This window comes from Pristis pectinata, chromosome 8 (assembly GCF_009764475.1).
Source record: "Pristis pectinata isolate sPriPec2 chromosome 8, sPriPec2.1.pri, whole genome shotgun sequence".
Taxonomy (NCBI): domain Eukaryota; kingdom Metazoa; phylum Chordata; class Chondrichthyes; order Rhinopristiformes; family Pristidae; genus Pristis; species Pristis pectinata.
This window is the reverse complement of record NC_067412.1, coordinates 42,633,415-42,655,285: the sequence shown is the minus strand read 5'-3', so window position 1 is coordinate 42,655,285 and position 21,871 is coordinate 42,633,415. Positions and strand designations below refer to the sequence as shown.

Genomic DNA, 21,871 nt, shown 5'->3' with positions numbered 1-21,871 from the left:
ATAATGTCATTAGTTTCAAGTTAATTATAGATAAGGACAGGTCTGGTCCTCGGGTTGAGGTTCTAAATTGGAGAAAGGCCAATTTTGTGGAAATGAGAAAGGATCTAAGAAGAGTGGATTGGGATAAATTGTTTTCTGGCAAGGATGTGCTCAGTAAGTGGAAGGCCTTCAAAGGTGACATTTTGAGAGTACAGAGTTTTCATGTTCCTGCCAGGATTAAAGGCAAAGTTAACAAGCATAGGGAACCTTGGTTTTCAAGGGATTTTGGCGATCTGGTTAAGAAAAAGAGAGAGGTGTATAGCAGGTATAGGCAACTAGGAACAAATGAGGTACTTGAAGAGTATAGAAAAAGTAAGAAAATACTAAAGAAGGAAATCAGGAAGGCAAAAAGAAGACATGAGGTTGCTTTGGCAGATAATGTGAAGGTAAACCTGAAGGGTTTCTACAAGTATATTAAGAGTAAAAGGACAGTAAGGGACAAAATTGGTCCCCTAGAAGATCAGAGTGGTCATCTATGTGTGAAGCCTCAGGAGATGGGGGAGATCTTAAACAGTTTTTTTGCATCAGTATTTACTCAGGAAACTGGCATAGTAGATATGGAAGGAAGGGAAACGGGCAATAGTGTCATGGAACATATAGAGATTAAAGAGGAGGAGGTGCTGCTTTACAGCGAATAAAGGTAGATAAATCCCCCAGGCCTGATAAGATATTTCCTCGGACATTGAGAGAGATGAGTGTAGAAATTGCAGGGGCCCTGGCAGATGTATTTAAAATGTCCTTAGCCACAGGTGTGGTGCCGGAGGACTGGAGGGTAGCTCATGTAGTTCTGTTGTTTAAAAAAGGATCTAAAAGTAAACCAGGTAATTACAGGCTAGTGAGCCTGACATTAGTAGTGGGTAAATTATTGGAAGGTGTTCTGAGAGATGGGATATACAAGTATTTGGATAGCCAAGGGCTGATTAGGGATAGTCAGCATAGCTTTGTGCGTGATAGACCGTGTTTAACGAATCTTATAGAGTTTTTTGAGGAGGTTACCGAGAAAGTAGATGAAGGAAAGGCTGTGGATGTTGTCTACATGGACAAGGTCCATTTGACAAGGTCCTATATGGGAGGTTAGTTCAGAAGGTTCAGGCACTAGGTATCCATGGAAAGGTTGTAAACTGGATTCGAAATTGGCTGTGTGGGAGAAGGCAGAGAGTGGTAGTGGAGGCCTGTGACTAGTGGTGTGCCTCAGGGATCTGTGCTGGGACCATTGTTGTTTGTTGTCTATATCAATGATTTAGATGATAATGTGGTAAATTGGATCAGCAAGTTTGCTGATGATACTAAGATTGGAGGCCTAGTGGACAGCAAGGAAGGCTTTCAAAGCTTGCAGAGGGATCTGAACCAACTGGAAGAATGGTCCAGAAAATGGCAGATGGAATTTACTGCAGACAAGTGTGAGGTGTTGCATTTTGGAAGGACAAATCAAGGTAGGACATACACAGTAAGTGGTAGGGCACTGAGGAGTGCAGAGGGACAAAGGGATCTGGGAGTTCAGATACATAATTCCCTGAAAGTGGCGTCACAGGTAGACAGGGTTGTAAAGAAGGCTTTTGGCATCCTGGCATTCGTAAATCAAAGTATTGAGTATAGGAGTTGGGATGTTGTGGTGAGGTTGTACGAGATATTGGTGAGGCCAAATTTGGAGTATTGTGTGCAGTTCTGGTCACCTAACTATAGGAAGGATATTTGTAAGATTGAAAGAGTGCAGAGGAGATTTACTAGAATGTTGCTGGGTCTTCAGGAGTTGAGTTACAGGGAAAGATTGAACAGGTTAGGACTTTATTCCTTGGAGTGCAGAAGAATGAAGGGAGATTTGATAGAGGTTTACAAAATTATGAGGGGTATGGACAGAGTTAATGCGAGTAGGCTCTTTTCACCTAGATTAGGAGAGATAAGTACGAGAGGACATGGCTTTAGGGTGAAAGGGGAAAAGTTTAGGGGGAACATTAGGGGGAACTTCTTCACTCAAAGAGTGGTGGGAGTGTGGAACGGGCTGCCATCTGATGTAGTAAATGCAGGCTTACTCTTGAGTTTTAAGAATAAATTGGATAGATACGTGGACGGGAGAGGTCTGGAGGGTTATGGACGGTGCAGGTAAATGGGACTAGCGGAATACTGTTTTTGGCACAGACTAGAAGGGCTGAATGGCCTGTTTTCTGTGTTGTATGGTTCTATGGATCTCTCCCGCACAAGTCATGCTGACTATCCCTAATGAATCTTTGATTTTCCAAATGCAAGTAAATCCTCCCCCTGAGAATCTTCTCCAATTCTTTCCCTACTACTGATGTACTGGCCTATAATTTCCTTGATTTCGCTATTGCCCTTCTTAAGCAAAGAAGCAACACTGGCTATTCTCCAATCTTCTGGGGCCTTGCCTGTGGCTAAAGAGGATGCAAAGATCTCTGTCAAGGCCCCAGCAATCTCCTCCCTTGCCTTTCCCAGTATCCTGACACAGCCAGTCTTCTGGGCTGCATCATTGACATGATGACAGTCCAGCTGAGACATCGGTTTAAAAAAAAATGATTGGAATAGTAGAAGATGCGAAGTTGTGCAATATCTCAGGTAATGCTTCAAGTGGAGCACCACAAAAATAACTGGTCTAAACCAGATGAGCTATTCCAGAATAGATTTGCTTTCTCTTCCTCAAAAATAATCTGTCAAATCTGACAAAATGACACCAGTGTCCTTTGCTATGTCCTGCCAACCCCGCTGTCACCTGCAGAAAGACCAGAAGATTGTTAGAGGGATGTAGAAGCTGATCATCAAATAGCTGATCCCAGAAAGTCCTGAGGAATTTAAAAGGATTATGTAGGTTGGAGAATTGTGGAAACCCCTCTTTGATTCCCTGATCCACAGGTGGGAAGCAGCCAAGCAAACAATGAAGTTGTTCTTCAATGTCAAGACTATTCAGAAAGCACTCTAGAAAAGAAAACAGCATCTCCGCCTCCTGCGGATGACAGATGTGTTTGTTGTGATGTTCCAAGAGTAAAGAGTCATCGAGCCTTGTTCCTTGCCTCTGAATCCTTCAAGATCATCTTTAGGTCCAGAGTCTGCTCCATGGAGCAGGACGAGATATGATTGTGCTGTTTCTACCAAAAGGTATGCAGAGCGAGCTCTGTGGTTAGCAATAGTAAGGAAGAAGATGAATCAGTAGCATCCTAGCAGCCTCGTATGTTAAGAATCTGCAAATACTTCTGTGCGAAGCTGTGTAATCTTAAAGACATAGATATCACAGCCTTCCAAACTTCCTGTTTTCTTTCAGAGGTTTTTAGATCACAGTTGGGAGAGTCTGAACCAAATGTTGATCCTAGACAAGCTGACAAGTTTGACCCGTTCCTTTGAGCCAAGTAAAAGTCTAGGAAGCAACAACTAGCTAGTCAAGTTCTGTGTGGTTTACAAGGTTCTGTCCAAGGTCGTCATCACTTAAGTCAATTTGAACGTAATGATTCATCAGGACCAGACCAGCACTGTATCTAGCATAAAGACCTGTCTGAGCCTTGCATAGCTCAGAATACAATCATCCACTTGTAAAGCACTTGCCTAGTTAGCTTTGATCAGAAAGCCTTTGACAGAATATCACACCATGGCATGCTCTCCCAATTGAGGAATTGGAATCCCAATCCCAACTGAGGGAATCTGTAATTGGTTATGAGTGGTACAGACATTTATAGCACAGTACTCACCAATTTTGGAGGAAAAAAAAACTTTCCCAATCCAATCTGGAATTAAGAAAAGTTGTACTCTCTGCTTTGTCTTGTTTGTGTTGCATTGACCCATTAAAATTTTATTTACAGCGTGGTAACAGGCCCTTCCAGCCCAACGAGTCCATGCCACCCATTTTTTGGCTGAGTCCATCAGGAAGGACTTGGACATAGGAGGGGTGATGATTCCAGGCAGTGGAGGCACTCAGACCAAAGCTTCTGTATATATTGGATGATGGCACTGTCTTCTGCTCGGGCTCATTGTTGGTCTACAGGTTATGTATCAGTGATCAGTTTAAACTTGTTAAGTGGGTCAAAGTCAATCAAAAAAACAAGGCCATGTTCGTTTGCAGTTGGTCCGACCAATTATTTACCTGAAAGTGTGGAGGATTTGATCCAGAGGAGCCAGGGCATAAGGCAAGAACTGGGTGAAGCACATAGATAAGATAAAGAAAAATGTAATACTTACTCTTGATCACGGGAGACAATGTTGTCATCGGGTGTAAGGTACTCTACGTTGCTATTCCTTGGTGAGATGTGGCCCATTTTCCGCAACTGCTTTGCAGTTATCACCCGAGACCTTTTATGATTCACCTGGAGTTCAAAAGTGAAGCAAATTCACAGAAATTTAGATGTACAAAACTGTTTTGGGGTTGTGGGCAGGGGGCAATGTACTCAATGTAGACCTCATTCTGATGGTGAATTTTCTCTTTGTGGCTGCATCAAAGCTGTTGTAGATGATTGGTATGCAATCATTAAGTGTCACTATGTGTTGAGACTCTACCCATTTCCAGTGTGGGGAAGGATGAGTGTGGCCATTTTGCCTTGTTCTGTGTGGGACGCTTACCCAGAAGAACACAATTGATCATAAATCATTAGACAGCAGTCTGCACAAAATGTCAACATCTTCCTGGCTCTGCAGGAAAAGAAAACTATTGATCCAATGGAGTGGTTCCCCAAGCAGCCCGTCAAAGTCAAAATGGTCAGACCCATCCTTTGCTATACTGGGAATCGGTAGATTCTCAGCATGTGTGACACTGTGTGCCTGAATACCAGGGATCTGCATACAGCTTGATGCAGCCACAAAGAAAAATTAGCCATCAGAAAGAGGTCCACATCTCACCTACTCACTCACTTTTTCTTTTTCTACAAGTTTTGTGAATTTGCTTCATTCTTAGCAGAGCTGGTCATCATCAAGTTTTTAAAAAAGGTGCCAAGACTTTGGCTAGTGGTGAGAAGACCCTCCCTGTCAGATCTTTCATGTCTGGTCAGAATGTTGATCACACTGCACACTGCCCTCATGCTGGAAATACTGGGATAAAATCATTGCCCATATCCTTGGAGTGCATCTTTGCCAGGAAGGTGTGGGAAGAGCTTCATCTCGAACAGCTGCATAACATAAGATTTTGTGTTGTGTGGGCTGTTCGCAGAGAAGCACACTGAAACACATCTCACTGCTGCTGAGAAACCATCATTGTCTGAAAGATTCTCACATAAAAAACTGCTGGAGGAACTCAGTGGGTCAAGCAGTACCTATCAGAACTTGGCCTCCTCCACTACCACGGTGAGGCTGAATGCAAACTTAAAGGAACAGCACCCCATGATCTGCCTGGGTAGTCTACAACCCAACGGCATCTCTTTTATATCTTCTGGGAGAAGATACAGGAGCTTGAAAGCCTGAATGACCAGTCTGAAGAACAGTTTCTTCCCCACAGCCACTGGACTTCTGAACTGATCACCTCTTTCACACCCCCTTTCCAGTGTTGCTGCCACGTTCTCAGACTATAATTCTACCTCTCTCCGTTATTCTGTTATTGTCACTTTAGCATTTTTTGCACTACTTCAGATTGCACTACATTCTGTTGTTTTGCACTCGTCGCTGTATTTATTATTACCATGTATACTGTTTATGAGCTTCACATGAGCAAGACATTTTATTGCACCCTGGTTTATGTGACAATAAACTGATCTGAATCTGAAAATTGAATTCTCCAGTTTCAGGGAACCTCCAACCCATCTGTTCCTTTCACTATCCTGATCCACCCAGGTCCTGTCACACATGCCCTTCTTTCCAAACCCAGTACACTGTTAATGGCAAGACCCTTAAACAGTGTTGATGAGCAGAGGGATCTTGGGGTCCAAGTTCATAGCTCCCTGAAAGTGGCTACACAGATTGATGAGTGATAAAGAAGGCATATGGCATGCTTGCCTTCATTAGTCTAGGCATTGAGTTCAAGAGTCAGGAAGTTATGCTGCAGCTTTATAAAACTTTAGTTAGGCCGCATCTGGAGTATTGCATTCAGTTTTGGTTGCCCCATTATAGGAAAGATGTCAAGGCTTTGGAGAGGGTGCAGAACAAGTTTACCAAGATGCTGCCTGGATTAGAGGGCATGTGCTATGAGGATAGGTTGCACAAACTTGGGTTGTTCTCTCTGGAGCGGTGGAGGCTGAGGGGAGATCTGATAAGAGGTTTATAAGATTATGAGAGGCGCAGATAGAGTAGGCAGCTAGTATCTTTTCCCCAGGCTTGAAATGTCTAATACTAGAAGGTATGAAGGTGATAGGGGGTAAGTTCAAAGGAGATGTGCAGGACAAGTTTTTGTTTCACACATCGTGTGTCTGGAATGCACCATCAGGGGTGGTGGTGGAGGCAAATATGATAGGGGCGTTCAAGAAGCGCTTAGATAGGCAAATGAATGTGAGGGAAATGTTAGGATATGGATGTTGTGTAGGCAGAAGGGATTAGTTTAGATGGGCATTTTATTACAATGTAATTGGTTCGGCACAACATTGTGGGCTGCAAGTCCTGTTCCTGTGCTGGCCCTTGGTAGTTTTAACTATGTTATTAATTTGTTAATTAAAATACCCTTAAATTACTTGCTGTTTTTTTTCAAAATATACTGAATCCTTTAAAAATGAAATTGTATAACACGGAACATGTAAGTTAATATTTTCATGTTATTAATTTGTTAATTAAGTTAATCTAGTAAATAGATGCATGAAAGGGCACCTCTTGTACTATGTGGAAACCGCAGGTTGCTTACTCTGAACAACATCTCAATGCCCTCGTTTTCTACAAATCTATAAATCACAAGTAGGCACTCGTATGGGTCCTAGCCATGCTATTATTTTTGTTGGCTACGTGGAACAGCCCTTGTTCCAGAGCTACTCTGGCACCACTCCCTGACCCTTTCTCCTTCTCTGCTGCATCAGTGATTGCATGGTGCTGCTTCCTGCGCCTGTGTGGAACTTGTCAATTTTATCATCTTTGCTACTAACTTCCATTCTGCCATCAAATTCATTTGGACTATTTTCAATGCCACTCTCCCTTTTCTGGATCTCTCTGTCTCCATCTCAGGAGACAAACTATCTACTGACATTTACTATAGAGCCACTGACTCCCATGGTTATTTCAACTACACCTCCTCCCATCTGATCTCTTGTAAGGACGACATCCCTTTCTCCGTTTCTTCATTTCAGCTGCATCTTTTCTCAAGATAAGGCTTTTTGTTCCAGGATATCCGAAATGTCCTATTTCAGGAAATATGTCTTCCCTTCCACTGTGGTTGACAGAGGCCTCACTAGCGTTTCCTCTCTTTCAAAGACTTCTGCTCTCAGCTATCCCCCCACCGCCCAGACAGAGATAGAGTTCCCTTGGTTCTCACCTTTCATCTTACCAGCCTCTGCATCCAGCACATCGTTCTTCATCATTACTGCCAGCTGCAATGCGTTCTCACCACCAGCCACATCTTCCCCTCCCCACCTGTTTCTACTTTACACAAGGACCATTCTCTCTATGACTGCTTGGTTCGTTCATCCCTGTCCACCCACCCCTCCCTGTTTCCCCTGCAACAATGGTACGGCCAGAATTGGAGTATTTTGTCCAGTTAGGAAAATTCACGTTTTAGGAAAAATGTGAAATGTTAGGAAAAATGTGAAAGCTTTCGAGAAGGTGCAGAACAAATTTACTGAAATGCTCCAGAAACTAGTTATTCTCCAAAGGAAGTTACAAAGGCATCTGCTAGAGGTATTTAAAATCATGAAGGGTAAAGACAGGGTAGGCAGAGAAATTGTTCCCATTGGTGGAAGGATGAAGAACTAGTGGATGTAGAATGAGGTGATTGGCAAAAGAACGTGAAGTGTCGGGAAGTAAAATATTTTTATGCAGAGAATAGTTGGGGTTTGGAGTGCACTGTCGGGGTGGCAGTAAAGACAAATTCAGTTATGGTGTTCAAAACATCTGAAAAGTAAGAATTCGCAGTTCTATATAGAGCGGTGGTGTAGTGGGACTAGCAGGATTGTTCTTGTGTGGCGCCTGTTCTGGCAGAATGATCTCCTTCTGTGTTGTACCTATTTTGCGAAATAGATTTTGTAGTTGCAGCATTTTTTTCTCTCTACTGCCTTCGTTCATCTCCCTCATTTATGCTGCTTCAGACACATCAGTTGTGATTAATTAGCTTTCACCACCCTCTCTTAGATGCCATCAGCAGTATCTTTGTTACCTGGATAATCTCAGTTTGCATGCTCTCATAGACATTCATTTTGTTAGCGCCAATTTAAACACATGTATTCTCGCTTTACTGGTTTTGATGACAGGTCATTGGTTAAAGTGTTAAATCTCTTTCTCTCTCCATAGTTGTCTCAACTGCTGGATACTGCAGTGTTGTGTTTTCTGTTTTTATTTTAGTATCAATAGCTAATTCTCCCACAAGCATTTTAGAAACAAAATATCAAGTGTACTACGTGTCTTACAACATAAATTCAAGAGAAATGTTTTACCTCATGACTAACCTGTAAAGGTATTGAATGAATGCACCTTGCTTAAATTCAACAAAAAGTTAATTTGTCTTACTTTCATTAGATCTTGGAGACCTGTGTTAAGAACTGTGGTCATCGTTTCCATGTCCTGGTAGCTAACCGGGACTTCATTGATGGCATTTTGGTCAAAATTGTCTTACCCAAGAATAATCCACCAGCTATTGTACAGGATAAAGTACTTGGACTGATACAGGTGTGTGTTTTTTTTTACTTTTGCTGCTTAATTTTATAAATATCTTCTAAAATTTTAAGTTGTCTTTATTTTCAAAATGTTACATTAGCTATAAAACAGGGACTCACAAACAGTGGCACTAGGGTCAGATTTAGCCTACAGCTCAAGGAGTTTTGCATGATAAATATGCCTTTCCTCTGTGACCTTCTACCATTGCAAAGAATGGAGATAGCACTATTTTTAAAAAAAAGTGAGGCAGAAGAGAGGATTGCCAGTTGCAGTCTTAGTGTGGGGGAGGGATCGAGGGAGAGCAGCCTTTAATGCAAAAGCAGGCCTCAATTCTCTGGTTGCGCTGAGCTTGTGTTCTTGTGGGTTTTGTATGGACAGTGGAATTTTGCGTAAATTATGCCAAATAATCATTCTGTTAACTTGACATCACTACACACATCTTGTACCCTCCATGTCCTTTTATGGCACCACTTTCTTCCCAACATTAAAAAGGTCCTCCCGGCCCATGTGGTTGGGCACCCCTAGTATAAAACATCAACAAATCACAACTAACATAAACAGCATGAAGATAAATTTGTTGTCTTGCACTTGCTGTCAACTTAAGGTAACAAGCAGAGAGCTAACAGCCAAGACTGATGAATTTAGGCCTAACCTTCACTGTCCCTCCAAGAGTGGTGAGGCTGGTGGGTGCGGAGGGGTGAAACCTGATCGATGGTTTTAAAGGAATTGCATTTCAGAAGCCATGTTACTTGCTTTTGCAAATACAACCACAAATAGGGCATGTTTTAAACATGGTTCATTATTCAGGGAACTTATTAATTTGACTTTTCAATGAGTGCAATGAATACAGGAAGTCCCCGGATTACGAACGAGTTCAGTTTTTGAGTCTGTTCGTAAGGTGAATTTGTATGTAAGTCGGAACAGTTACGTACAGTTCACATCTAGCGTCAATTAGTCCTAAATCACTACAAGCTTCAGTTATTTATTGCTATATATTAAGATCCAAATGGAATTTTGATTCCAGTTTCATTATAATTCCACACATAATGTGAAGCAATCTAAAATACAGCATAACTTGTTATCGCCGAGACATGTGAAGACTGTTACCAGTCTTATGTGTGTTTGGTGTCATTCATTACAGTACAGTACTGTGGAGGTTCAGTTACCATATTGAGTGAATTTTGTGTATTTTCCAACTGATGGACAAAATCAACTTAAGGACGTTTGTAGAAACGGACCTTGGTCATTACCTGGGGACGACCTGTGGGGGGAGAGCGAGTGCTGGATAGCTAGATAGAGAGGGGGAGATAGATATGGTGGGTGGGGGCAGCAGGAGAGGGGGCTGGTGACCATTCATGGCGTCCCTCATCATTCGGCACTCCTCGACCATCCCTGCCCTGAAATAGCGGTACAGACTGTAACAAGTGAAATCCACGATCCAGCCGTTCGCCACCTCCATCACCTGGAAAAAGTCAACACTGACAGGCAAACCATTCTGCGCCCAGTTCCGCGCCTTCTTCCCGCCGTTCGTAAGTACGGGCGTTCGTAAGTCGGGCATTCGTAACCCGGGGACTTCCTCTGTTGTGAATGGTCAGAGTGGCATTTCAACAGCTAGATGCAGGATTAGTGAGTAAATATGCAGCATATTGTTAGTATAATCATGTCATATCCTGAAGATCTTGCATTTAGGGCTGATTATCTTCTCACCCCATCCTCCAAATGCGTGCACATGCAGACACGATCCCCTTCTTTATCCAGTTGTTAGACAGGTAAGATATGGGGTGTAAGTGTGCCACTCTGTCCAAAATGAGCAATACCTAAACTTGATGTTGGTCACAGTGCAAACCTACCACTAACTGCTTAGTTAAAGTGGTGGAAGCTGGTGGTGCAGGGATCGGTGATCAGTGCTACCAATCTCCCAGGACGGTGTAGGGTGATCATTGCTGTCGAGAGGGTCTCCAAGACAGCTGAGGTTCCAGGATGGTAATCACAGAGAGAGATTCGCGGGTGAACCCAAACATTGACGTTGAAGAAGGAAGACTGTGGTGACTCTTCATGATCAAGTGGCTGCCTGATGAGAGCTTAACCTGCTGATGTAGGGGTGGATCCTAATGCTGATTGGGAAACCAATCCAACACCCTTTTCCAGCAAATTGCCTGCTATAAGCAATCAGCTCCATCAGGATGGCTGCAGCATCAGGAGGAGGAAACGGGATCTGAAACACTGTCAGGGTGGCAGTGAAGGACCTCAGTGAGGGGAATTCCTTCACCTGGGACCTCTTCATCAAGAAGGTCCTACTGGAGTGCTGCAGGTCCGAGGTGAAGGACATCCACTGCCTCCAGGACTTCCCAGGTAATGGGTACCTTGACGTTACCTTCAAGTACCTGGCAGGATAGCAGAAGATGCTACAGGACTTATGGGAGAAGATGAATCAGGCTCTGCTGTCATTGCTGAAGGTGCAGCCACTCTTCACCCTTTCCACCCAGAAGGAGCGAGAGATAACAATGCACATGTTCAATCCACATGTGCCCACTGTGGATGTCCTTACCTTTCTGGCTCATTACGTCGAGGGAGCAGGAAGCTGCATGGATATCAAAGATCTGTTTGGGATCTGGACCAGCAAGTGCTAGGTGAAGGTCAAGCTAAGGGTGGATGCTAACGGTGCCATCATCCACCCTCCCTCAGTGTTTGCCATCGGAGGGAACCGTGGGTACATAGGACAACCCAGACTGTGCCATAGCTGCAACAAGTCTGTACATGTGGCGGTTCAATGTAGGCAGTCATCTGCAAGAACTGCAGGCAAGAAGGCCACCAGACCAAGAACTGCAGAGAAAGCAAAAGTTGCAACTTGTGTGGAGAGGCAAGCATCTCTACAAGGCCTGACCAAAACATGCCTGTACCTATGCAGAGGCAATAAGAGGGAGAGCTGGCACCGACAACCCCAGAGGGATGCCGCCACACCCCATACCAGTGCAGTGGCCCCAGCAGAGATTGAGACCAGGATAGAGGAAAAGCCAACTGCCTCAAGCTCCCAAACACCAGCCACAAACCCCCAGGCCCCTCCCCAAGAGGAAGAGTGAATGGAAGAGGGGAGGGCAGAGGGACAAGAAGGGGAATGGCAGGTGGTGAAAAAGCTCCCAGAGGACACCACCCAAGAGACAGCGGGCTGCAGAGAGTAAAAGTAATGGGAAGAAAAGGGCAATGCCAGCAACCTCTCCTCGTCGGAGGATGAAGCCAATGTGGAAAACTGTCGACGCAGGCAGAGGAAGCACCACAGTGGAGGGGAAAAGAAGGAGGAGAGGCCACAGACAAATACAGGTGAGGAAGATATTCAGCCTGCTGCCCCCCCCCAACTCTGGGAGACTAAGGGTAGCACAAGAGGCCACCAGTGCACTCCAGCTCCAGGAGACTGGGAGTTGTACAGAGGCCAATGGCCCCCAGCTCCGGGAGTCTGGGAGCAGCATAGAAACTGCCCTTTCCCAGCTCCGGGAGACAGGGAGCAGCATGATGTCCGGCACACCCCAGCTTCGAGAGCTGGAGGGTACAGAACAAACAGAGCTAGAAGGCAGAACAGGAACAGAGACTAATCCCCCCCCAGTGACACCACCAGCATCACCATACCTTTGGGAGTACCATTTCCAATACCTGAGCCCATTAAAAAGTGCTGCAGTTCACCAAGGCTGTTGGCATGAGGGCTCAGGCTGATTGACAATGGGCGGTATTTGTGATCCCTGAACTCAAATAACTATGGCGATAAAACTGGTATCTCTAAACATGTGCAGCGTGAAGTGCACTGTGCATGTGTGAACACCTTGCAATGCCAAGGTCAAGGCTGATGTAACCTTTTTACAGGAGGTTACAGGAGTGTGGGCTGCCACACCTCTGTAACTATCGGAGGTGGTCACGATGGTGGACCAAGGGATTGTCTATATGGTCGGGGGGGAATGATAGTCCCACACCTGGACCGGGGATCCTGCTGTGGGGAGGTAACTTCTCTATCACTGAAGTCAGATTTGGTGGTGGGGGGGGGGGGGGGGTGGCGGGGGGGCGCTCCTTGTGGCTGAAGTAAAGTAACATAACAGTCCACTCCGGCTAATTAATGCATATGCCTCGCCCATGCTGAACGAGTGGCTAGCTGTCCTCAAGGAGCACCTATCGCTGCTGGCGACGTCCCTACCAGTCGTTCTGGCCAGTGACTTCAACTGCATCATTGTCCAGCTGCATCAATCTGACAGTGCTGACAGGAGACTGGACGGCAGCTCCAGACTCCTGATGGAAACGGTTAAAGATGCAAACTTGTGCGATGCCTTAAGCACCCCTGCAGGCAGAGCACAGCCACGATACACTTGGACTGGAACAGACAGCTCAGTACGATCCTGGATAGACTTCCTCTTCATGTCGAAGGCACTCATGGTTAGATCCACCTGATGTCACGCCGGTGTTCTTCTCTGACCACTGCCTCCTTCATACCTCCTGTCACCTACAGGAGGACCTGAAGGCAGGCAGGGGGACATGGGAGTTGAATGTCAAGCTGCTGACCCCAGGGAACATGGAGGAACTAAAGAGGGATTACACAGGTTGGAGAACTATGAAGTCCCTCTTTGACTCCCCAATTCACTGTTGGGAAGCAGCCAAGGAGATAAGAGGCTTTTCATCCTCAAAGGTGTTCAGAAAGCAAGACAGAGTCAGAGGGAACTGCGCCAACTCCAGCCAGACTGCAGCAACTTCTCCTTCTGCAGTCGTGGATATGAGAGAGGAACTCCGAGAGCTGAAGAGCCAGCAAGCTGCACTCTTTGCCTCTGACTCCTTGAAGATCATCTCCAGATCCAGGGTCCACTTTGTGGAACAGGATGACACGTGCTCACGCTTCTTCTTCCTAAAGGTTCACAGGGGGAGCCCTGTGATCCACACCCTTAAGGAAGAGGATGGCTCAGTAACATCCTCACAGACAGACATACTGAGGATCTGCAGATCCTTTTATGACGGTCAGACTACAGACAATTTTATGACGGTCAGACTACAGACAGCACAGCCTCCCAAAATTTCCTGTCCTCTATCACGGAGGTGCTAGCTGACAGCAAGTGAGAGAGCCTGGATCAGCCATTGTCCCTGAAGGAGCTGCCTGGCTCCATCCGTTCCCTTGGCACGATCAAAACTCCCAGAAGTGACAGCTTACCAGCAGAGTTGTACTGGGCTCTAAGGGACTGGAAGGGCCCAGACCTGCTGGAAGTGTACAACGCTATGCTTCTGGTTGGCAGAATGTCAAGCTGCATGAGGAAGGGCATCACTACCTTTGTCAACAAGCAGAAGGGAGAGGAGGACATCAGGAATTGGAGACCAGTTTCACTATTGAATGTGGAATTCTATCTGCTTTACAATAGCATTGGAGAGAGACAGGAACAGACAAGTTAGAAAAGCGTTTAATTGGAGTAGGGGGAATTATGAGGCTCTGAGGCAGGAAATTGGAAGCTTAAATTGGGAACAGATGTTCTTAGGGAAGAGTACGGAAGAAATGTGGCAAATGTTCAGGGGATATTTGTGTGGAGTTTTGCATAGGTACGTTCCAATGAGACGGAAGTTATGATAGGGTACAGAAACTGTGGTGTACAGAGACTGTAATAAATCTAGTCAAGAAGAAAAGAAAAGCTTACAAAAGGTTCAGAGAGCTAGGTAGTGTTAGAGATCTGGAAGAGTATAAGGATAACAGGAAGGAGCTTAAGGAGGAAATTAGGAAAGCCAGAAGGGGTCATGAGAAGGCCTTGGTGGGCAGGATTGAGGAAAACCCCAAGGCATTCTACAGGTATGTGAAGAGCAAGAGGATGAGATGTGAAAGAATAGGACCCATCAACTGTAACAGTGGGAAATTGTGTATGGATCCGGAGGAAATAGTAGAGGTACTTAATGAATACTTTACTTCAGTATTCACTATGGAAAAAGATCTTGGTGATTGTAGTGATGACTTGCAGCAGACTGAAAAGCTTGAGCATGTAGATATTAAGAAAGAGGATGTGCTGGAGCTTTTGAAAAGCATCAAGTTGGATAAGTCACCAGGACCGGTTGAGATGTACCCCAGGCAGCTGTGGGAGGCGAGGGAGGAGATTGCTGAGCCTCTGGTGATGATCTTTGCATCATCAATGGGGACGGGACAGGTTCCGGAGGATTGGAGGGTTGCAGATGTTGTTCCTTTATTCAAGGAAAGGGAGTAGAGATAGCCCAGGAAATTATAGACCAGTGAGTCTTTCTTCAGTGGTTGGTAAGTTGATGGAGAAGATCCTGAGAGGCAGGATTTATGAACATTTGGAGAGGTATAATATGATTAGAAATAGTCAGCATGGCTTTGTCAAGGGCAGGTCCTGCCTTGCGAGCCTGATTGAAATTTTTGAGGAGGTGACTAAACACATTGATGAAGGAAGAGCAGTAGATGTAGTGTATAAGGATTTCAGCAAGGCATTTGATAAGGTACCACATGCAAGGCTTATTGTAAAGTAAGGAGGCATGGAATCCAAGGGTACATTGCTTTGTGGGTCCAGAACTGGCTTGCTCACAGAAGGCAAAGAGTGGTTGTTGACGGGTCGTATTCTGCATGGAGGTCGGTGACCAGCGGTGTGCCTCAGATCTGTTCTGGGACCCTTACTCTTTGTGATTTTTATAAATGACCTGGATGAGGAAGTGGAGGGGTGGGTTAGTAAGTTTGCTGATGAAACAAAGGTTGGAGGTGTCATGGATAGTGTGGAGGGCTGTCAGAGGTTACAGCAGGACATAAATAGGATGCAAGGTTGGGCTGAGAAGTGGCAGATGCAGTTCAACCCAGATAAGTGTGAAGTGGTTCATTTCGGTAGGTCAAATATGATGGCAGAGTATAGTATTAATGGTAAGACTCTTGGCAGTGTGGAGGATCAGAGGGATCTTGGGGTCCGAGTCCATAGGACGCTCAAAGCAGCTGCACAGGTTGACTCTGTGGTTAAGAAGGCATATGGTGTATTGTCCTACATCAATCGGGGAATTGAATTTAGGAGCCGAGAGGTAATGTTGCAGCTATATAGGACCCTGGTCAGACCCCACTTGGAGTACTGTGCTCAGTTCTGGTCACCTCACTACAGGAAGGTTGTGGAAGCCATAGAAAGGGTGCAGAAGAGATTTACAAGGATGTTGCCTGGATTAGGGAGCATGCCTTATGAAAACAGGTTGAGTGCACTCGGCCTTTTCTCCTTGGAGCGACGGAGGATGAGAAGTGACCTCATAGAGGTGGATAAGATGATAAGAGGCATTGATCGTGTGGATAGTCAGAGGCTTCTTCTCGGGGCTGAAATGCTTGCCACAGGTTTAAGGTGCTGGGGAGTAGGTATAGAGGAGGTTTCAGGGGTAAGTTTTTTACTCGGAGAGTGGTGAGTGCATGGAATGGGCTGCCGGTAACAGTGGTGGAGGCGGATATGTTAGTGTCTTTTAAGAGACTTTTGGATAGGTACATGGAGCTTAGAAAAATAGAGGGCTATGGGTAAGCCTAGTAATTTCTAAGGTGGGGACATGTTCGGCACAACTTTGTAGGCTGAAGGGCCTGTATTGTGCTGTAGGTTTTCTATGTTTCTATGACTATAAGATCCTGGCCAAGGCCATCGCCAATTGAGTCAAGTCTGGTCTGGGACAGGTTATCCACCCAGACCAAACTTGTGCTGTACCTGGCAGGAAAATCTCTGACAACCTTGCGCTGCTCAGAGATACCATCGCCTATGTGCAGGACAGAAGAGTGGACGCCTGCCTGGTCAGCTTGGACCAGGAGAAGGCCTTCGACAGGATATCGCACAAGTACATGCTGGACGTGCTCTCCACAATGGGTTTTGGGGTGGGAGTCAGAAATTGGATGGAACTGCTCTACACAGGTATCTGTAATGCAGTGCAAATCAATGGGTGGCAGACATAGCTTCCCCATCAAGTCTGGAGTCAGGCAGGATTGTCCACTCTCCCCTGTCTTGTTTGTGTGCTGCAGAGAACCCTTTGCCGAATCCATCAGGAAGAACGAGAGCATAAGAGGGGTGATGTTGCCAGGCAGTGGAGGCACACAAGTCAAAACCTCTCTGTACATGGACGACTTCGCCGTCTTCTGCTCAGACCCACAGTCAGTTCGCAGATTGATCAGCTTCTGTGACCAGTTCGAGTTGGCATTGGGGGCCAGAGTCAATCGCAGGAAGAGCAAGGCCATGCTCTTTGGTAACTGGCCCGACCAATCCAATGTCCTCTTCACCGTCAGGTCTGACTACCTGAAGGTGCTGGGGATCTGGTTTGGAGGGGCTGAGGTGCATAACAAGAATTGGCTGGGGCAGATTGGGAAGGTAAAACAAGTGGGTTTGTGGAAACTGCATTCTCTGTCAATAACTGGGAAGAACTTGGTCATCAGGTGCGATGTGCTCTCAGGCCTGCTATACTTGGCGCAGGTGTGGCCTGTTCCTCGCTCCTCAGCCTTGGTAATCACCTGAGATGTCTTCCAGTTTATCTGGGAGCCCAAGATGGAGTGAGTCCAACGGGTCACGCTGCACAAGTCCCCTGAGAATGGGGGCAAAAGTGTACCAATGTTGCTCTCATCCTGATGACCATCTTTGTGTGTGGCTGTATCAGCTGGTGTGTGGACCCAAAGTACGTGGGCACCAAGTGTCACTATGTGCTGAGGTTCTACCTGTCCCAGTCAGCTGGACATTGCCGCACTACCTTTCCTTTGTGGAAGAGTTCTTCCAAGCAAACACCTTTGACCATAAGTCCATCAAACAGTGGTCAGTGTGGAACGTACTGCAGACACTGTGGGATAGGGACACTATGGATTCTGTGGGTTTGCTCCCTGATCAAATGGTCCAAACCATACGGCAGAATGCCTCATCGCCAGATCTGTCCAACAAGCATCAAGACCTTGCTTGGCTGGCAGTGAGAGATACCCTCACAGTCAGAGCCTTCGTTGGGGAGGAAACGGTCATGCATCTCTTGCAGACTGTGGATTGTAAAGAGGGGATGTAGGGGTCTGTGTCCCGGTTCATCCCCAGCAGCTGAGTAACAGAGGACTCTGATCTACGGGGGGGGGGGGGGTGGGGGACACGGAGTTGGATATCAAGTGCTGCTGGAAGGTCATCAACTTGGTGAAAGATGCCCTTTGGTCTACCCGAAACTTGTTGGTCTTCCAGCACAGCGGGGTGTCCGTAAGGGAATGTTGCAGACTGGCACAGTCCAGGCTGCAGGAGTATGTGCTGAGGGATGCACTGAAGCTCAGTGCAGCCAAATGCTAAGGCTCTATGGGGAGGGAACACAGACTAGGGTTCTTCTGCTATTGCACATGGAGGGACTGAATTGGGTGGGGAAGCCCCTCGAACAATGAAAGGGGTATCACCTCAGGGAGCCACATAATGTGGTAGTGATGTTATGTTTGTGTGCTATTTTTTCTCTTTAAGTTTTAAGCTACTGAATGTAACAACCATGAATGTTAAGCTTTTGTATTTTGCAGTTTTCTTCCTTTCGTATATATTTTTTATTATGAATAAAGTTTATTTTTGAAATATAAAAATAGGCTATAAATGTAGAAAATGTTAACTGCAAAACTGTGAATGTCCACTACAGTCACGTTAACAGAGGCAGTCTGGGCCTGCACCTGATACAGGGCCGGCCCTGTTCTACTTTCTGGAATTCAATGGCAACTTAAAGCAGCAGAGAATTGTGAGAAATCATTATACAATGATGTGCAATGATATTTATAAATCTTACACGTATATTAGCAAGATTCTGTTGTATTGTTTGGTATCTTCATTCCTAGGCTTGGGCTGATGCTTTCAGAAGCAGTCCGGATCTGACTGGTGTAGTTCATATTTATGAAGAGTTAAAGAGGAAAGGGATGGAATTTCCAATGGCAGACCTGGATGCACTGTCTCCAATACACACACCAGGAAGAGTAAGTGTTAATATGTTAGTGTGTTAGTTGGGTGCTTCCAAGTAATGTATTGACTTGCATGGGTCTTGCACTTCGGAACGTGATTAAGTCATGTGTTGAAATTGAACATGCAGCCTAAAGTGCTGGAAATATTTGACAGGTCATGTAGCATCTGGGGAGAAAGAAAACAAACAGTTGTCATTTTAGGTCAACAACCAGATTTGGGTAATGTTAAAATAGAGCAAGTTTTATGATGCAGAGAATGGGAAGGTCCTTGTCAGGATAGAAGGCAGGAGTGATTAGGTGGCAACATGAAAGAGGAAGGTAAAGGGATGAGTCAACCTGGAGGAGTTGTAAATGAGAGAATTGCAAATTGTGGAAATATTGTTTACATGAAATTGTTGAAATCAACATTGAAACCAAAAGTCGGGAGATGTGTTGTTCCTCAAGCATGCTCTGAACTTTGTTAGAACAGGAAGGAAATTGAGAATTAAAATGGCAGGCAACTCAGGGTCAAGTTCAGGCAATCAAAACAGAGGTTTTCAAAAGCACTTGCCCAATCTGCATTTAGTTTCTCTAATGTAGAGAAGACCACATCGTGGGCAGCAAATGCAGAATACTAAATTTGAAGAAGTACATGTAAGTCACTGATTCATAGTGTTTTTCTTTCCACAGATACTGCCTGACCCTCTGGAAATTATAAGAAAGTTACTTATTGTCTGGACGCAAATGATTATAATATTGCAGAATATACCTATATCAAACTCCTTCCTTGTTATTTTAATGGGGGGGGGGGGGGGAGGAATGAGCCACACCACAATAGAACAAGTGGCTGCCCTTTTCTCATGGGAGAGGGATTTAGCTTGGTGTGCAACCTTCACATGTCACTATATTTATATTTATGTTTGGTAAATTTGGTGCTTTACATTGAAATTTATCACGTTGCTGTTGCTCAAGTGATTCAACTGAATGAACCATTGAAGGCAGTAGTTAGTTGCCATCCTAAATTGCTGCAGTCCTTCTAGTGAAAATATTCCATTGGTGGCGTTGGCTAAGAACTTTACAGATTTAGACCAAATGATGAATGAACAGTGATACATTTCCAAGTTGTGACAGTGTGTGACTTCACGGCTAATATATAGGTGGTGAGCCCCATGTGCTGGCTGCCCTAGGTGGTGGAGTGTGAGGATTTGGAAAGTGTTATCAAAGTAGTTTAAAACAAGAAGCTGCAGCTCAGGTGCACCAGTGTTTCAGGAATTATATGTTTTGGTTGATGAATGGGTTAAGTAGGTTGCTTTGTTTTGGATAGTGTTGAGCTTCTCGAGCATTGTTGGAGTTGCACTCATTCAGTCAAGTGAAGAGTGTTCCATTTTGTGCCTTGCAAATGGTGGAAAGGTTTTGGGAGTCAGGAGAGCACCCAGCCTCTGATGTGTGCCTATATTTATAGTATTTATGTGGCTGGTCTATTCCTTGGAGAGCACCCTTCTGCAACATGCTGTCACTAATCCTCTCACCATCTCGCTCGACTTCACCAGAAGTGGACATCAGTTAGTGATGCCACCAGTCTCCCATCATATGGGGTTTTCCCATATCTAAAACACAATTTGGCTGCCCTGTATATTTTAAAATGGTAGGCCAGCTTTTTTATTTAGCTAAGAGAGAGGCTGTAAGATGGCACCAGGAATGTAAGATGGTGCCATACCATTTACTTCAAATGTAGAATATACCGTAGTGACTAACGTTATTTCTATGGAATGAGGCTATGGTTGCAGACCAGATGACTCTGGTTTCTTGATCATTTTTGTTGTTGTTATTGCTATTATAGCCTCATCAACATGAAATGCTTCCTAAACTGCAGGTCTGTACCTTAAGTTCTCTTCTCTGGCTGTCATGCTGGTATTGCTTGCTGACATGGCTTACTTTACCTTAATTCTCCCCAGAAGTTAGGGGTTCAGGCCCATTTGTGCCACCAGGCTTTGAGACAAAGACTGGATAAGGTTGGAAACCAGGGGGTGAGACTGCAACTTTGCTTGCATCTTATAAGACACAGGCATGCCTCCTACCATTCAGCAGACATTGTTGCCACTGGTAGCAGGGGCTATCTAAAACTGAAGGAGCCAGGAGACCCTGCTGACCCACAGATATTTGGAGAGATCATTGATGTGGTAAGATCTCTGGCTTAGGTTGTGTTCGGAGAAGGGTGGACAGCAACAGGTAGGTACCTGCAACTTTCCAGGCACCTTTCCAGGTACCTGCAACTTTCCAGTTAGAAGAGGCTATAAATGCCGGCAGTTATAGACATAATGTCTGTAAGGCTTGGAAAATCTGGTTCATGGGTACAGAGACACAACTGAGAAATGCCCTGCCCACAACTGTCCCTTATTCTTGCATCATAATATTAGCAACCCTAATTTTCAGGGATTGGGCAATAGTTATATTGTTGGACGTCAAGGGTAGGGTGGGTAAACCCTCTTGTTAGATGGTCAGTGCTTAACATATGTGGCACCCTGTCATGAGATTCAGGCAATAATGCGCTGCATCCTTTTTTGAGAAGTCGCAAGTTTAATTGCACATTCCATAATCTTTTGCCAATGTCCCTGATCTTATAATGGGGGGTATTCATTAGTGAAGCAAATGAAGATGGTTGGGCTAAGGCACTACCACCTGCAGGGATGTCTGGAGTTGGGATATGGACCAGGGGCCAGAGGGTGTGAGAAGATTGCTGTGCACCCACAACCATTTTTATGTATAGGAAGGGGGCAACTCTTTAGTTTTTCCATTTGACTTCAGTTTACCAGCACTCCTTGTTGCCAAATTTAGTCAAATCTGGCTTGATGTTGAGAGCAACCACTCTTGCCAGTCACTCAGATTTTTTTGTCCAAGGCTATAAAGAAGTCAGGATGCAAGTGGTCCTGGTGAAACCTAATGTTTAATTTGCACTTGTTAATGACACCTTTTATCACTTTGATAAACTGAAGAGCAGTAATTAAACAGATGGTATTATCCTGCTTTTAGTGGACAGGACATAACTTGGCAATTTTCCACAATGTCAAAGTAATACCACTGTTTTAACTGTAATTGCTAGATGCCAGTTCTGGAGTACATGTCTTCAGCAATACAGTGGCGATGTTGCCGAGACCTGTTGTCTTTGCTGTATGCAGAGTGTTCAGCCATTCCTTGATGTTTCATAGAATGATCTAACTTGACTGAAGACTGGCTTCTTTG

The 21,871-nt window shown here is 45.1% G+C and overlaps 1 protein-coding gene across 7 annotated transcripts in view; it reads left to right on the top strand.

Moving 5' to 3' along the window:
• Positions 1 to 21,871, top strand: part of tom1l2 (target of myb1 like 2 membrane trafficking protein) — a 99,637-nt gene that overhangs the window by 27,837 nt on the left and 49,929 nt on the right. For all 7 annotated transcript variants that reach the window (XM_052020842.1, XM_052020838.1, XM_052020836.1 and 4 more), the window contains 2 exons: positions 8,608 to 8,757; positions 18,533 to 18,667. In XM_052020842.1, the coding sequence (XP_051876802.1) occupies positions 8,608 to 8,757; positions 18,533 to 18,667 (285 nt within the window). The remainder of the gene's footprint in view (positions 1 to 8,607; positions 8,758 to 18,532; positions 18,668 to 21,871) is intronic.